This window comes from Canis lupus, chromosome X (assembly GCF_048164855.1).
Source record: "Canis lupus baileyi chromosome X, mCanLup2.hap1, whole genome shotgun sequence".
NCBI lineage: Eukaryota > Metazoa > Chordata > Mammalia > Carnivora > Canidae > Canis > Canis lupus.
Window position 1 is genome coordinate 61,844,913 of NC_132876.1, and position 18,714 is coordinate 61,863,626.

General features: G+C 38.3%; 1 protein-coding gene across 4 annotated transcripts in view; it reads right to left on the bottom strand.

The window, feature by feature from the left end:
- The window catches only part of SH3BGRL (SH3 domain binding glutamate rich protein like), a 339,550-nt gene extending 321,093 nt beyond the window's left edge, over positions 1-18,457 (bottom strand). For all 4 annotated transcript variants that reach the window (XR_012026484.1, XM_072816910.1, XM_072816912.1 and 1 more), the window contains exon 1: positions 18,203-18,457. Coding sequence is in view for 3 of the 4 variants with exons in the window: in XM_072816910.1 (XP_072673011.1) it covers positions 18,203-18,247 (45 nt within the window). In the remaining variant the exon portion in view is untranslated. The remainder of the gene's footprint in view (positions 1-18,202) is intronic.
- Positions 18,458-18,714: the final 257 nt, after the last annotated feature.

The window sequence follows — 18,714 nt, forward strand, 5'->3', positions numbered from 1 at the left end:
CGGATAAACAGGATTTTTCAAGGCAAATTCCAATTCACTTAGTTTTGTTCTATTTTAATTCTTCTAAACTATCTTTTTTTCGTTTTGTCAAACTATTCAAATAGTCTACCTACTCACCCCTTCCTCATTATATAATGCATTTCTTTAGGCTTTCTTTTTTTTAGATTTTATTTACTTATTCATGAGAGACACACAGAGAGAAGGCAGAGACATAGACAGAGGGAGAAGCAAGCAGGCTCTATGCAGACAGCCCTATGTGGGACTCAATCCCGAAACTCTGGGATCATGCTCTGAGCAGACGCTCAACTGCTTAGCCACCCAGGCGTCCCTCTTTAGGCTTTTAATTAGGTTTTTGTCTTCACCATTCTACCGAAACTATTTCCAAGATCATTAATAATTTCTTTATTTTGGATTTAATAGCCTTTTAAAATCGGTACTCTAGTTTCTAAAGGATGCTACTCTGATCTCTCTTAATGAATCCTCCTGTTTCCTGCTGCACCTGCTTTCTTTCACACCATCCTGAATGTGAACATCCACTAAGATCCTGTCCTTGTTCTCAGCCTTCTTGTCATTTCACTCTATAATTCCTCCCTTCAAGCGAGGTCATTATTTCCTATGGTGTCAAGTCCTTCTTTGTGAGTAACTCCAAAATCTATTCTCCAGCCACCATCTTTCCCAAGTTGTAGTCAAACATTTCCCACTAGCAACTACAGATCCCCATTTGAATGACATGTTTGCACTTGAATTTAAACATGTTATCCATTCATGCATCAACAAATATTTATTTGGAAACTTACAATGTATAAGTATATTCTGGACAGTGAGAAGCTCATGGTCTGGTGGAGAAGATAGGTAAGTCATTTTCTCTGTCGAATTTTGAAATAGTACTATATTAAAGTAGAGCTCTAGGGAAGCCCAGGTGGCTCAGCCATTTAGTGCCATCTTCAGCCCAGGGCTTGATCCTGGACTCCCTGAATGGAGTCCCACATCAGGCTCCCTGCATGGAGCCTGCTTCTCTCTGCCTATGTCTCTGCCTCTGTCTCTTTCTCTGTGTCTGTCATGAATAAATAAATAAAATCTTTAAAAAAATATGGGATCTCTGGGTGGCGCAGTGGTTTAGCGCCTGCCTTTGGCCCAGGGCGCGATCCTGGAGACCCAGAATCGAATCCCACGTCGGGCTCCCGGTGCATGGAGCCTGCTTCTCCCTCTGCCTATGTCTCTGCCTCTCTCTCTCTCTCTCTCTCTCTGTGTGACTATCATAAATAAATTAATTAATTAAAAATAAATAAATAAATAAATAAATAAATAAATAAATAAAGTAGAGCTCTACAAAGTATCTTACATTTTTACAGACCCATCATTCTGAGAGGAGGAAAGCTAAGAGATAAACTGTAAAAACACTGACTTGGCCTCAAAATCTGTTCTTTTATGTACAGAAACCTACGTTATGTGATTTTTTAAAATTGGTAGAGACAATCTTTTTAACTTAAGATAAATGTTTACAAAAAGGCTAATCCTATTTTATACAATATGCAATCTGTATTTTTTATCATATGCTTTCATACAGAATAAGGGCTTGTCATTAATCATATGAAATGAAAGTTGCCAAATAATCCTAAAATTTGGATGGAATCAGAAAATACTCCAGACAGTAAGAGGAATTTTGAAAAAGAAAACCAAAGCTGGTGACATCACAATGCCAAACTTCATGCTCTATTACAAAGCTGTCATCATCCAGACAGTATAGTACTGGCACAAAAACGGACATAGAGATCAATGGGACAGAATAGAAAACCCAAAAATGGACCCTAAACTCTATGGTCAACTAATTTTGACAAAGCAGGAAAGAATACCAAATGGAAAAAGACAGTCTCTTCAACAAATGGTGCTGGGAAAATTGGACATCCACATGCAGAAGAATGAAACTGGACCATTTTCTTACACTATACATGAAGATAAACTCAAAATGGATGAAAGACCTAAATGTGAGATAATTATTCACCGAAATCCTAGAGAAGAACACAGCCAGCAACCTCTTTGACCTTGGCCACAGGATCCTTTTGCTAGACACATTTCCAATGTCAAGGGAAACAAAAGGAAAAATGAATTATTGTGACTTTATCAACATTAAAACCTTCTGCACAGAAAAGGGAACAGTCAACAAAACTAAAAGGCAAATATAGAAAGGGAGAAGATATTTGCAAATGAAATATCAGATAAAGGGCTGGTATCCAAGGTCTATAAAGAATTTATCAAACTCAACATCCAAAAAAACAAAGAATCTAGTCAAAAGATGGGCAGAAGACATGAACAGACATTTCTCCAAAGAAGACATCCAAATGGCCAACAGACAGATGAAAAAATGCTGAACATCACTCAGCATCAGGGAATTTTAAATCAAAATTTAAATAAAAACCACAATGAAATACCACTTCACACCAGGCAGAATGGCTAAAATTAACAAGTCAGGAAGCAACAATTATTGGTGAGGATGTGGATAAAGGGAGACTCTTACACTGTTGGTAGGAATCTAAGCTGGTATAATCTCTAGGAAAAACAGTATGGAGGTTTCTCAAGAAGTTAGAAATAGAGCTAAACTAAGACCCAGAAATTGCACTACTATGTATTTATCCCAAAGATACAAATGTATTGCTCCCAAGGGGCACCTGCATCCAATGTTTATAGCAGCAATGTCCACAATAGACAAACTATGGAGGTTCCATCAACAGATGAATGGATAAAGATGTGGTATATATATATATATATATATATATATATATATATATATATATATATAATGGAATATTACTCAGCCATTAGAAAGAATGAATACTTATCATTTACATTGACATGGATGGAACTGGAGGGTATTATGCTGAGCAAAATAAGTCAATCAGAAAAAGACAATTATCATATGGTTTCACTCATATGTAGAATACAAGAAACAGCACAGTGAATCATAAGGGAAGGGAGGGAAAACTGAACGGGAGGTCATCAGAGATGAAGGAAAACCATGAAAGAGTCTTAAGCAAATGAAATAAACTGAGGGTTGCTGGATGGGGGTGGGTGGGGGAATGGGGTAAATGGGTGATGGGCATTAAGAAGGGCATGTGATGCAATGAGCACTGGGTATTATATGCAACAGATGAATTGTTGAACTCTATATTGAAAACAATGATGTTGGTTAATTGAATTTAAATTTAAAAAAGAAAGTTCCAAAAAAAATAAAAAATAAAAAAATAAAAATAAAAAAGAAAGTTCCTTTACATTTTTACTAAAAAAAAAAAAGAAAATAGACACATAAATTACTGCTTGCCATTCCAACTTCAAATATTTACAAGAAATCTTATAATAGCAATCAAATGATGGTCCTTGTTGCAAGTGTGGGTTTAGAATGAGGTCATAATTATGTCAATCATTCGAAGATGGTCTACCTATTTTTTCTTATAATTTTTTGTTGGAGCAATTCATGTTTTGACAACCCAATAATTCAGATTTTGCTTTTTTTGTTTCCCCAGAATCTCTTAATATGAGCTACTGCACGATAAGTATCTAACTGTTGTACCACCAGCCCCTTTTTAGATGTTCTTTATATATCCCAAGCAATAATATGCTTATGTACAGTTTCCCTAGTTTTACACATTATCCTAAAAGTGTAATTCTAATATTTCTTTATCCAATCACATTATGTAGTAAAAAGTCAAATAATCTCTATAAATTATTGACTTTCAAAAAGTAATTATATATTAATTTATAGAAAATCTACTTGGTCATCTAGATATAAATGACTTAGATAATACTGTTAGATGTTTTACATTTTAAAGCATCATATAGTGCATTACTTCTCATGAAATCTAGAATCACTTACTTTCAAAAGTACACACATGCTATGTTGCTGGTGGGAGGTCCCTCGAGCAGGCCCTGGTATTTGGGCAGTATAAAAATTCTCTGGGATGTATAGTTTTAGTTGTTGAGGTCAACCTTTTGGTAGAGTCAGACTTAAATCCACGTAGGATATATAAACTTTCTTAAGGCCCCCAAGCAGAGTCTGACCATAACCACTCAATTTTAAGGGGATATAAAAACATACCAAACAAAGATTATTCTTTAATTTAAATTTCAAATGTAGAGACGCCTGGGTGGCTCAGTGGTTGAGTCTGCCTTTGGCCCAGGGCACGATCCCGGAGTCCAGGGATCAAGTCTTAAATTGGGCTTCCTTCAAGAAGCCTGCTACTCCCTCTGCCTATGTCTCTGCCTCTCTCTGTGTGTCTCTCATGAATAAATAAATAAATAAATAAATAAATAAATAAATAAATATCTTTAAAAAAATTTCAAAATGTAATCATAAGTCCTAATGCAACTGGGCAATAACTCAATGGTTACACATACTATCTTCATAATATTTTTGTGCTTGCCTTTCAACAAGTTTTCTTTTAAAAAATCACATAAATTCTATGGTATAAAATTGGCCTTATTCTGGATTTTGACACATTTCCTACTTATTTCCTTTAAAAGTTACCAGGTCTTTTTCTTCTTACCTGGTCAACTCTCTATATCACCATCATCACCCCTGATTGTCCTCTCATCATTAGAAGATTTAATTTAATATTTCTAAAATTTTAAGTAGAAATTTACTGAAAAAGCTATACCTCAACTACTGCATTTTTGGGGTTTCTAAATAGCTGATGCACAAGACCAATTATGTATACATTTCTGAAAGAGTAAAATCAGATTCTGTAATTTTTAGTAATGGATTTCCAAACCAATACTTATAGAAGCTTTCTTCCATGCTACTGTCATTTTATATCATTTATAAATGACATAAACTCTTGTGAGGGTTATGAGAAGCAAAGAAAATTTTAATGACCTACAGATAACATAGGCAACAGTCAATAACACATGCCATACCCTAAAGCTACATGCTCTAGCTGAAAGCTTAAAACCCCTTCTAAAAATAATTTGTCTCACCTACTTTTTGTTAGACTGCCTTACACAAGAAATCTTATATTGGGATAAAAGCACATATTTTACATTCTAAGTAATAGTATATATTGAACTATTATGACTTTGATTTTCTGCTCTGGATAATTTTCTTTTTAGAGAGGGAGAGAGGTGGGGGGCAAGGGGCAGAGGGGGAGAGAGAGAGAGAGAGAGAGAGAGAGAGAGAGAATCTTGAGCAGGCTCCACACTTTGGAGCCTCATACAGGGCTCCATCTCACAACTCTGAGATCATGACCTGAGCCTAACTCAAGAGTTGGAAATTTAACCAAATGAGCCACCCAGATTCCCCTGAAGAATTCTTAGTTCTCTACATGATATACTAGGCCACTAGAATTTTTCTTTGTACTGCTATAAAACAATTAACTAAGAAATACTTTTCATGATTTTCAAGTTTATTCGAAAAGCAATTTTGCAACGACTTTTTTTTTAATTTTTATTTATTTATGATAGCCACAGAGAGAGAGAGAGAGAGAGGCAGAGACATAGGCAGAGGGAGAAGCAGGCTCCATGCACCGGGAGCCCGACGTGGGATTCGATCCCGGGTCTCCAGGATCGCGCCCTGGGCCAAAGGCAGGCGCCAAACCGCTGCGCCACCCAGGGATCCCCTGCAACGACTTTTAAATTAGTTTTAGAACTACATTCATAGTGGATAATCAAGAAATATCAACCAAAAGGTCAAATACCATGGTTGTTAAGATCATGGGCTCTGGCATCAGACAAACTTAGGTGGAAGTGCTTTGCTAGCTCTCTGAGTCTGTTTCCTTTTCATAAATGGACAGAGAAACTGCTGACTTTATTGAGTTGAAACAGGAATTCAATTATATAATATTGTACTTACCACTATCCCTGGCATATTTTAAGCACTCACTGACAAAGTATTGCATGAGAAATTAAAATGAGGTGATTAATCATATTTTAACATATGATATAATTGTCTATGCTTATTGTCCTTCCAAATCAACTTTGAAATATCACGCTGAATAGAATGGTTTGTGATATCACGCGGCTGTTTTTTTTTCATGCAACTACTATTAAGTGTATATTTAGTGCTTTAATTCTAACATTGAGGAATATGCTGCACCCAAAATAATTGGCTGAGTGGTAGTGGCAAAACAGACAAAATTTTCTCTATTTTTCTTGAAAGATTTTATTTATTTATTCATGATAGACACACAGAGAGAGGCAGAGACATAGGCATAAGGAGAAGCTGGCTCCTCACGGGGAGCCTGATGTGGGACTCAATCTCAGGACCCTGGTATCATGACCTGTGCCAAAGGCAGATGCTCAACCATTAAGCAACTCAGGTGCCCCCAAATTTTCTCTATTGTAACTGTTAACTGAGATAAATATTCTCTGGTATTTAAAAGATAAAGTACTATTTGTCTTGACTCACTGTTTGAAATATCTTAAGCAAAAATGTATGGCTTTAACTCCAACTCTGATAGTGTCTCATTTCCAGAAAGGACTAAGCCAAAGGGACAGAATTCAGAGACTAGAATCCATAATCAGAGTTTACAAGTCATAGCACTGTTGCTTTGCTAATGAATTTAGAAAATTTACAGAATCATAAAAAGCCACTTTTAAATTATATTAGCCTATGACAACATGAAAATACTTTTCAGGGAAGAGAATTTGAGTCAAAAGAACTCAATACATGGCACAAATGCTATTTAAAAATATGTCCTTGGATAAGCAATTTTATTTAAAAATAAAAGAACTAAAATATATCTGAAACTGATGCTACTAACCAACCTCTTTACTTTCCCCAGTCCCACCTAATTCTCATGTACAGATTATGGATGAAGAAGACACATTTGCCTGGTTAAGCATATTCCAGTCTTTTTCTATCTTTTCATGTATCATCCAGTCTTAAATAGTAGTTATAGGTTCATAGTCACATGACAAGAGTTTAATGTACTATTGACAATTTTTGTTTAATAACTATACATTAAGAGGATGTGTAAATAACAGTATTTAGGAGTGGGTTCTGGAGTCCGAACAACTTGGTTTCTTCTTTTTTTTTTAAGCAAGCTCCTTGCTCAGTGTGGAGTACAGCATGGAGTTTGAATCCACTACCCTGAGATCAAAACCTGAGCTGAGACCAAGAGTAGGGTGCTTAACCAACTGAGGAACCCATGTGCCCCCAGAACAACTTGGGTTCTAATCCCAGTTCTGCCACTTGAAACTTTTTTTTAAAAATTTTATTTATTCATGAGAGACACAGAGAAAGAGACAGAGGCAGAGACATAGGCAGAGAGAAGCAGGCTCCATGCAGGGAGACTGATGTGGGACTCGATCCCAGGAGTCCAGGACCACACCCTGGTCCAAAGGCAGGCACTAAACCGCTGAGCCATCCAGGGATCCCCGCACTTGAAACTTTTTGATCTTAAGCAATATACCTAATGTTTCTGGGTCTTAGACATACTCCCTTAGGCATACATATTTACAGATGTAAACATACATTTGTTTAATCTTGCTCTGGATTGGAGGAAATAATTAAGTACTAGGTTTAAAAGACTTTCTGGTAGGCAAGAAAGAAGAACTGAAAGCAACAGACAGTCATAGTCTGAGATTCCAACAGAATCTCAATATGTTTAATTTTATCAGTAAGAAATGAAATATTACATTCACTCTTGATAATTCAATTAACTAGCAGAAAATATTTCTGTAAAAGATATGTGTTTAATTGTACAATATATATCTTAGAGAAGAATTTAGGGATTAACTACAGAGAATTAGAACATTTGACCTGAATGCATCTGGGGCTTCAATCTATTTATTATTTTACAGGTCAATCCAGGGGGAGAATTGATCTTATGGTGTATTGTTCAGAACTTCTCCTCAATACAGAAACTAGCCTTTGAGCTAGAGATAAACCCATTTTATATTTCTCTTCTACCAGCTCATAAATCTAAATTTATACTAAATTTCCAAGATACATTCTTCCCTAAAACCATTTGACTCTTAAATGCCCAAGAATCATTGCTGATAATTGTGATTTCCAAGCCTCTTTAAGTTGGGCCAAATTATTCCAAAAACTGCCACTGTTGCTGTGAAATTAAGGAAGTCAGTCATCAAACATAGGGCACCAAGTTGAAACCACTGATACTGAGTTCCTGCATTAACCAGGTGAATGCCGTCATTTTCCACCATTTAGAACCAAAAAGTATTTCTAAACATTCATATGATGAAAAATTTCTGATTTTGTTCCTTTAAGTAGTTTATGAATACTTTTAAATAGCATCCAAACAAATTTTGACAGTTATAACAAAGACCATAGCATACATCAAAACAATGTTCAATTTATAAATATAAGGTCAGAGAAGCAAAATATTCTGCCACCTAAAATACAATTACTTGAGAATCATATAGATGAAGAATTGTAGTTTATTATCCCACATGTATATTATCCAAATGAAAATAATACTGTGACTAGTGACTCATACTTTGGCAATCACAAGCATTTATTTACTCGTTTTTATAACTTGTATAGTGAATAGTGTCATAAAGAAATGTATATTTCATTTTGCACATGGATAATTGTCTTAGCAGTCATAAAAGAGATAATTTTTAAAAAGTTATTTCATAAATAAAACCCACAGAAACCATCTATCTACCACAATCTCAACATTTTACACTAACCCTACCTAGAATGCATAGAGACCATAAGATGGAGATTATGATGAGTCCAGAGAAAAGAAGTATCAGAAAAAAACCTCCCAAACCAGTTAAAATTCTCCAAGCAATCATCATTCTAGCAGTTCTCATCAAAGACTAATGTTGATTTTTGTTAAAAGTTACTGAAATTTATTAAGTTACACAGGGTCTGTATTTATTGTTCCTGTTCCATTAAATATAAATTTATAGGGCATTACAATCTCAACAAGAACAACAACAGCAAAAAAATGTTATATACTTCTGTGTTACAGTGGGTCAAGACATACACAAACAGTCCTGAACAGGCAGAAATCACCCCCTATAGACAGACAACTTTGGAATTGTATTCCTGCTAAATAGTTTCCACAAAAAGAAACAGTATTCAGGCCTGACTTTCTATACCTTGACACAAAAAACAATTCCAAATGGGCGTGTCTTCTCTATCCCCCTGTCCTTGAGTGAACAGTCATTTACTCCACTTAATGACATTCAATTTCAGATATACTATCTCTCCTCCACATCAGCTCATTTTTCTAATCCCTGTATATGTATATGCTCAGGCAATTCTTCCAATTCTTCCAGTCATTTCTGTACCTCTCACCTCATGTTCACATTTATCTTCTCATGCCTCCTCTACATGCATCACTGGGACATTGTATTTCTTGGTGGTTAAATACATGTTATTGTATTCAAACAGCTTGTGCTGGATTCAAGTTCTGTGACATCCTATTTATATGACCCTGAGAAAGCTGTTTAACCTTTCTGGACCTGTATTTCCTTATCTTAAAAATAGAGATAATCATAAAACCTAATTCACAGGACTAGGAATTGTCAACAAAAAATGAGATAGTACCTGACACACTTAAGTGTTTCTATTATTATTATGGCTTTCAAGAAATTTATTACAAAAACCAACACGCCTGTTTTCATTTCTACATTTTTGAGAACCAAATGCTACCAGTATTGGGGCAGAGTTGAGTAAATATTTGAAAACTTTTTTTTTTTTTTTGATCAGGCTATGTGGGAAAATAAGTCCTGAAATAAGCACAGAAAAGATTAATATCGTTTTGGACTTATATATTCTCTTGTGCCTGGTAAAACATTGAATATTGGTTATTTTCATAACAACCATTAGGAAGAGTCAGAAGCCAGTGAAAGATTAGCAATCCAAAACCAAAAGCTTTCTTTTAAATGCTATTCAGAGAACTACACTTAATAACTTATCTTAGTAACTTATAAGAGTGTCTCACTTTGAGCAATCATTGGGTTCCCATTAAGATTTTTGCCCCAAGAAGGTGGGGCAAGACGGTGGAAGAGTAGGATCCCCAAGTCACCTGTCCCCATCAACTTACTTAGATAATTTTCAAATCATCCTGAAAACCTACGAATTCAGCCTGAGATTTAAAGAGAGAACAGCTAGAATGCTACAGTGAGAAAAGTTCGCGCTTCTATCAAGGCAGGAAGATGGAAAAAAATAAAGAAATAAAAAAGCATCCAAGGTGGAGCACCCCGTGAGGAGCCAGGCTAAGGCGGGGCGAGTGACTCCAGAACAGGAAAGCCCCGTCCCGGAGAAGCAGAAGCTTCACCAATCTTTCCGGATAGAAAGGCGCTTGCAGGGAGTTGGAGTAGGATCCCAGGAGGGGCAGGGATGCCCTCAGGCTCCCTGGGGCACTAACAGAGGAACTGCGCCCCGGGGGAGAGTGCGCCACAAACCACTGCCGAGCTCCCTAAAGGGCTGCAGCGAGCACCCGGCGGGGCCTTGGCAGCAGCTCAGGCAGCAGGTCTGGCAGCGGCCTTGCACAGAGGGGACTGTGTGGCCCCGGGAGCACAATTCCAGTGGCACAGGCCCCAGAGCCCAGGGCGCCAGGGGACACATCCCAGGATCCTGCACTCCCTTTGGGACAGATGGAGCTGGGAGGGCTCAGGACAGCGAGGACACTCCAGGCTGGAGGGCAGCAGGGCCCCGGGAGCAGCTTAGGAAGCGGCGGGGGCAGCGGCTCCCCAGGAGGGGGCCCCGCCGCCACGGGAATGCAATTCCAGTGGTGCAGGCACCAGAGCCAAAGGCGCTGGGGGACACAGCCCAAGATCCGGTGCTCCCCACAGGACAGGCAGAGGTGGGGAGGACACAGGGCAGCAAGGACACTCCTGCCAACAGACGGCCCAGAGCTGTGCAGATCAGCGCCCCCCACCCCCCGCCTGCCCCGAGAGCATCCAGGCCCCTGCGGACTGGGAGCTGCAGTAGTTACTGTGGGAGCTGATTCCAGGCCTGCAGAGATGGCCGCCGCCACTACTGTTGTTCCTCCTGGTGTCACCTTGTACCTGGGACTGAGCCGGGCCACCAGGGAGCAGGGACCTCACAGGATAAACAGCTCCCACTGAGCCGTGCACCTAGAAGGGGGCTGGACAGCTCCGCTAGGTGCACACACCTGAGAATCAGCACAGAAGGCCCATCCCCCAGAGAACCAGCTGGAAGGACAGGGGGAAAGCAAGTAATTGATCAAGCAGTGCTAGAAAGTTCCAGGGGAAGTCGAGGGATTTACAGTATATAGAATCAGAGGATACTCCCCCTTGTTTTTTGTTTTCTGTTTGTTTCTCCTCCACCCCTTTTTTCTCTCTTGTTCTCCTTTTCTCACTACAACTTGTTTATGGCCAATCTGCACTGAGCAAAATGACTAGAAGGAAAAACTGACAACAAAAGAAAGAATCAGAAACAGTCCTCTGTCCCACAGAGTTACAGAATTTGGATTACAATTCGATGTCAGCAAACCAGTTCAGAAGCACAATTATGAAGCTACTGGTGGCTCTGGAAAAAAGTATAAAGGATTCAACAGACTTCATAACTGCAAAATTTAGAGCTAATCAGGCCGAAATTAAAAATCAATTAAATGAGATGCAATCCAAAATGGAGGTCCTAATGATGAGGGTTAATGAGGTAGAAGAACGAGTGAATGACATAGAAGACAAGTTGATGGCAAGGAAGGAAGCTGAGGAAAAAAAAAGAAAACAATTAAAAGATCATGAGGAAAGGTTAAGGGAAATAAATGACAGCCTCAGAAGGAAAAATCTATCTTTAATTAGGGTTGCAGAGGGCGCCAAAAGGGACAGAGGATGAGAATACGTTTTGAACAAATCATAGCTGAGAACTTCCCTAACTTGGGAAGGGAAACTGGCATCCAGAGATATCCTCACCACTAAAATCAAGAAAAAACATTCAACACCCCAACATTTAATACTGAAACTTGTAAATTCCTAAGATAAAGAGAGGATCTTTAAAGCAGCAACAGACAAGAAATCCCTAACCTTTATGGGGAGAAGTATTAGGTTAACAGCAGACCTCTCCACAGAGACCTGGCAGGCCAGGAAGGGCTGACAGGATATATTCAGGGCCCTAAATGAGAAGAACATGCAGCCAAGAATACTTTATCCAGCAAGGCTCTCATTCAGAATAGAAGGAGAGATAAAGAGCTTCCAAGATAGGAAGAAACTGAAACAATATGTGCCCACCAAACCAGATCTGCAAGAAATAATAAGGTGGACTAGGTGAAAGAAAGAGGAAGTCCAAGGAAACAATCCACAAAAACAGGGACTGATTAGGTATCCTGATGACATTAAATTCGTATCTGTCAATAGTAACTCTGAGTGTGAATGGGCTTAATGACCCCGTCAAAAGGCACAGGGTTTCAGACTGGATAAAAAAGCAAGACCCATCTATTTGCTGTCTACAAGAGACTCATTTTAGATAGAAGGACACCTACAGCCTGAAAACAAAAGATTGGAGAACCATTTACCATTCAAAAGGTCCTCAAATGAAAGCAGGGGTACCATCCTTATATCAGATAAACTAAAGTTTATCCCGAAGACTGTAGTAAGAGATGAAGAGGGACACTATATCATACTTAAAGGATCTATCCAACAAGAGGACCTAACAATCATCAATATTTATGCCCTGAATGTGGGAGCTGACAAGTATATCAATCAATTAACAACCAAAGTTAAGACATAGTTAAATAATAATACACTTATACTTGGAGACTTGAACACAGCGCTTTCTACAATTGATAGATTTTCTAAGCACATCTCCAAAGAAACAAGAGCGTTAAATGATACACTGGACCAGATGGATTACACAGATATTTCCAGAACTTTACATCCAAACGCAACTGAATACACATTCTTCTCAAGGGCACATGGAACTTTCTCCAGAATAGACCACATACTGGGTCACAAATAAGGTCTTAACTGATGCCAAAAGACTGGGATTTTACCTGGCATATTTTCAGACCATAATGATTTGAAACTGGAACTAAATCACAAGAAGAACTTTGGAAGGATTTCAAACACGTGGAGGTTAAAGACCATCCTCCTAAAAGATGAAAGGGTCAACCCGGCAATTAGAGAAGAATTAAAAAGATTCATGGAAACTAATGAGAATGAAGATACAACCATTCAAAATCTTTGAGATACAGCAAAAGCATACCTGATGGGGAAATACATCGCAATACAAGCATCCATCCAAAAACTGGAAAGAACTATAAATACAAAAGCTAACCTTGCCCCTAAAGGAGCTGGAGGAAAAACAGCAAATAGATCCTACACCCAGCAGAAGAAGAGAGTTAATAAAGATTTGAGCAGAACTCAATGAAATAAAGAACAGAAGAACTGTGGAATAGATCAACAAAACCAGGAGTTGGTTCTTTGAAAGAATTAGTAAGATAGATAAACCATTAGCCAGCCTTATTAAAAAGAAGAGAGAGGAGACTCAAATTAATAAAATCATGAATGGGAAAGGAGAGATCACCACCAATTAAAAGGAAATACAAACGATTTAAAAAACTTAATATGAGCAGCTATATGCCAATAAAGTAGGCAATCTAGACACAATGGACGCATTTCTGGAAAACCAAAAACTACCAAAACTGGAACAGGAAGAAATAGGAAACCTGAACAGGCCAATAACCAGGGAGGAAATTGAAGCAGTCATCAAAAATCTCCCAAGACACAAAAGTCCAGGGTCAGATGGCTTCCCAGGGAATTCTATCAAACGTTTAAAGGAGAAACCATACCTATTCTACTAAAGCTGTTCACAAAGATAGAAACAGATGGAGTACTTCCAAATTCATTCTATGAGGCCAGCATCACCTTAATTCCAAAACCAGACAAAGACCCCACCAAAAAGGAGAATTATAGACCAATATCCCTGATAAACACAGATGCAAAAATTCTCAACAACATAGTAGCCAATATGATCCATCTGTACATTAAGAAGATTATTCACCATGACCAAGTGGGTTTTATCCCCAGGCTGCAAGGCTGGTTCAACACTTGTAAAGCAATCGATGTGATAATATCAGCAAGAGAAAAAACAAGAACCATATGATCCTCTCAATAGATGCATAGAAAGCATTTGACCAAATACAGCATCCATTCCAGATCAAAACTCATCAGAGTGTAGGGATAGAGGGAACATTCCTCAGCATCTTAAAGGCATCTACAAAAAGCCCACAGCAAATATTATTCTCAATATGGAAACACTGGGAGCCTTTCCCCTAAGATCAGGAACAAGACAGGGATGTCCACTCTCACCACTGCTATTCAATATAATACTAGAAGTCCTAGCCTCAGCAATCCTGCAACAAAAAGAAATAAAAGGCATTCCAATTGGCAAAGAAGTCAAACTCTCCCTCTTCGCAGGTGACATAATACTGTCCATAGAAAACCTAAAAGACTTCCCCCCAAGATTGCTAGAACTCATATAACAATTCGACAGTGTGGCAGGATACAGCATCAATTCCCAGAAGTCGGTGGCGTTTCTATACACTAACAATGAGACTGAAGAAAGAGAAATTAAGGAGTCAATTCCATTGACAATTGCACCCAAAGCATAAGATACCTAGGAGGAAACCTAACCAAAGAGGTTAGAGGATCTATACCCTAAAAACAACAGAACACTTCTGAAAGAAATGGAGGAAGACACAAAGAGATGGAAAAATATTCCATGCTCAGGGATTGGAAGAATTAATATTGTGAAAATGTCAATGTTACCCAGGGCAATTTACACATTTAATGCAATCCCTATCAAAATACCATGGACTTTCTTCAGAGAGTTGGAACAAATAATCTTTAGATTTGTGTGGAATCAGAAAAGACCCCGAATAGCCAGGGGAAGATTGAAAAAGCAAACCATAGCTGGGGCAGATTTCAGGTTGTACTACAAAGCTGTGGTAATCAAGACAGTGTGGTACTGGCACAAAAACAGACACATAGATCAATGGAACAGAATAGACAAACCAGAAGTAGACCCTCAACTTTATGGTCAACTAATAATCGACAAAGCAGGAAAAACCATCCACTGTAAAAAGGACAGTCTTTTCAATAAATGGTGCTGGGTAAGAAGAAAGAAACTAGACCATTCTCTTACACCATACACAAAGATAAACTCAAAAAGGATGAAAGATCTCAATGTGAGATAAGATACCATCAAAATCCTAGAGGAGAACACAGGCAACACCCTTTTTGAACTTGGCCACAGCAACTTCTTGCAAGATACATCCATGAAGGCAAGAGAAACAAAAGCAAAAATTAATTATTGGGACTTCATCAGGATAAGAAGCTTCTGCACAGCAAAAGAAACCATCCACAAAACTAAAAGACAACCTACAGAATGGGAGAAGATATTTGCAAATGACGTATCAGATAAAGAGCTAGTATCCAAGATCTATAAAGAACTTCTTAAACTCAACACCAAAGAAACAAACAATCCAATCATGAAATGGGCAAAAGCCATGAACAGAAATTTCACAGAGGAAGACATAGACATGGCCAACAAGCACATGAGAAAATGCTCCACATCACTGGCCATCAGGGAAATACAAATCAAAACCACAATGAGATACCACCTCACACAAGTGGGAATGGTGAAAATTCACAAGACAGGAAACAACAAATGTTGGAGAGGATGTGGAGAAAGGGGAACCCTCCTGCACTGTTGGTGGGAATGTTAACTGGTGGAGCCACTTTGGAAAACTCTGTGGAGGTTCCTCCAGGAGTTTAAAATAGAACTGGCCTATGACCCAGCAATTGCGCTGCTGGGGATTTACCCCAAAGATACAGATGCAGTGAAACACCGTGACACCTGCACCCCGATGTTTATAGCAACAATGTCCACAATAGCCAACTGTGGAAGGAGCCTTCGTGTCCATAGAAAGATGATTGGATAAAAAGATGTGGGGTATGTATACAATGGAATATTACTCAGCCATTAGAAACGACAAATACCCACCATTTGCTTTGACATGGATGGACCTGGAGGGTATTATGCTGAGTGAAATAAGTCAATCGGAAAAGGACAAACATTATATGGTCTCATTCATTTGGGGAATATAAAAAGTAGTGAAAGGGAATGGAGAGCAAAGGAGAGAAAATGAGTGAAAATATCAGTGAGAGTGACAAAACATGAGAGACACCTAACTCTGGGAAATGAACAAAGGGTAGTGGATGGGTGGTGGACGTAGGGTTGGGGTGACTGGGTGATGGGCACTTGGTGGGATGAGCACTGGTTGTTATGCTATATGTTGGCAAATTGAACTCCAATAAATAAATTAAAAAATATTTTTGCCCCCAAATCTCTAAATTGTGTGTTAAAAACTATATGGTAGAAGTCTTAATGATAATACCTTAGTACTGCAACCTGAATAGTGCACATTTATGTTATAAATGAAGTATACTCGCTTTTTCCTGTTTTAGTACTATTTAAAAATACTCATGCTTTTTAAAAAATAAAAATTTATTTTGCCTATATGTGTAATTTTGATAACAAGCTCATAAGAACTATAATTACTGAAACAACACACAAATTTCTAGTAACTCATAAGATAAAAAAACTGAAACAAAACATAAATAGCATATATTTCCTATTTGTATAGTCTTCAGCAATCCAGTCTAACAGCATACGTAAAAAGAGATAGGAGTCATTTTTTTAAGGCTTTTAGAACCCTAAGTCTTTACAAAGGGAGAAATACAATTGTTCTTTAATAGAAATTTTGAAAGGAGTTTCTTTTTGAATCTGCTTTTGGGGGAGGGGTAGATGAGCAAGAAAGCAAAGAATAAATAGTAGTATTGGAAATGCCTATCACCTAAAATGAAACTAACTTCTGATCAGGAATTTAACTAAAGTTATTAAGCTGGTCTTTAAAATTTTACAATTACTGTGTTGGGTGTGAGACTCTGAGGAACTCAAATATTACTCTGAAATATCATAATTAATATAAGTGGATAATAATAAAGCAAGAAGCTCATGAGGTAAGGTTCAAAGGCAATATAAAAAGTTTTAGGTTTTCAACCTAAATTTCCTCAAAAATTGTAATGTTAAGTATTCTGTCTGAAAACTGTCTAAACATACCCATGCATGGTGGCCAGAAAAGACGAAGTTCAAAGTTCAAGGTTTTTGTGATTTCACCTAACCTTCAGTTTTATCCCAAATCCATTTTAGGGGTAAATAAACAAAACAAACAACAGTAAAAATATGAAATAGCTGCTGTTCCAAAGCCCAGAAGAAGGAGGCAGTTACTACATCCTACATCAGGAACTCACATATCTACTCTTGCTACTTTTAGCTTTTCTTTTGAGTTGTGAAAAACAGGCGCTTTCATTTATCATGGATATACACTCAGGTTGCACCCCAGTTTATCTTATTCCTTCCCACAGCTGCTGAAGAATTCTTACTCTAAATTAAAAGTACATGAACCCAGAAGGGACCTGTCCTATCATTTGAAGAAGCAGCAACTGGAGTCTGCCACTACACAAGAAACTGCTTACTTGTTAGTTCCCTTTTTAGTTCTTAATATATTTGAAGCAGTTAGAAACTGTTAGAAGTTATGTCTTTTGGGGGAAAAATTCATAATAAGGAACACTATGGAAGGAAAAAACAGGTCCTTTGTCACATTAGTTTAAAAAAAAAAACCCACAACGTTGCATCATTGTTCTCAATCCCCCCCGCCCCCATTCTGCCTAGTTCTAACACTCTTTAAACTGAATTAAAACACACTCTCCTACACACTGGCAAAATAACTCTTTGATTAAACGGGCCTCACTTCAAAAATAATCACAATGTTTCAGTAGGCCTCCACTCAATTGTCATCAGCACGTTTTACATCTTTACAGAAGTGCATGCCTGCCTTTCATCTCAGTACCTAGAGCACATATGTCAAATTTCCCACTCCTGAAACTCACCAGTGTGTGATTTTACTTGACTCCTTCCCCTAACCTTAAAGACCCAATACCACCATCTCCCATTTACCAAAATTCAGTAACTTTCTTTTTCCTTCAACGTAGAAATGTGATCTTCCATCGTAATGGAAACAAAGCTAAACTCCATAGAAAAATGGAATCGAAGCAACAAAGGAAAGAAAGAGAAGGGGAAAACGGGTGGAAGACCGTGTGTCTTCCTAAGTAGTGGCTGCCAGATGAACTTCTGCAATTTTACGGTTCTGGAGCAGCAGGGGCCTGGTGTGTAGGAAAACAAAGGTGGTCTCTCCACCCTCCTTACCGCCGTTGAACCAGAGGAAGATGCAATATACACACGGATCACCATCCTGGGAGCAATGGCCGCTGTTGTTTGGGTCCTGCAAAGGGCTTGAGAGAAACTGCAGCAAATGCTGGAATTCAGCTAGAAGTGGAAGAGAGGTGGGAAGAAGAAAGGGGGGGGGAGGGTGGAAGGGGAACTCGCCAGAGTCCCGCCTCCTCCCTTGACTGCTTTCACTGAGCTCAGAATACTGCAGTCCCAGTCCCAAAGCCTGGAAAATACAGGCTCCTTTGCATCATTTCTATTTTTTTAAAATAGGGAGTCTCGAATTGCACCGCGAGATCTGTTGAAACATTTATTTTTGACGATTCTCTCCGCAAGAGGAGGCAGAGGAGAAAGAAAAAAAAAAGCAAAAGGGAGCATTGTATTAAATTATATTAGAATGAAGGACATTTTCCCACAGAAACTGAAAGTTCTGCACATAACTTCCTGCTCAGAAATGTATGCAAATAAGACAGATCTTCCTTAAATGAAGA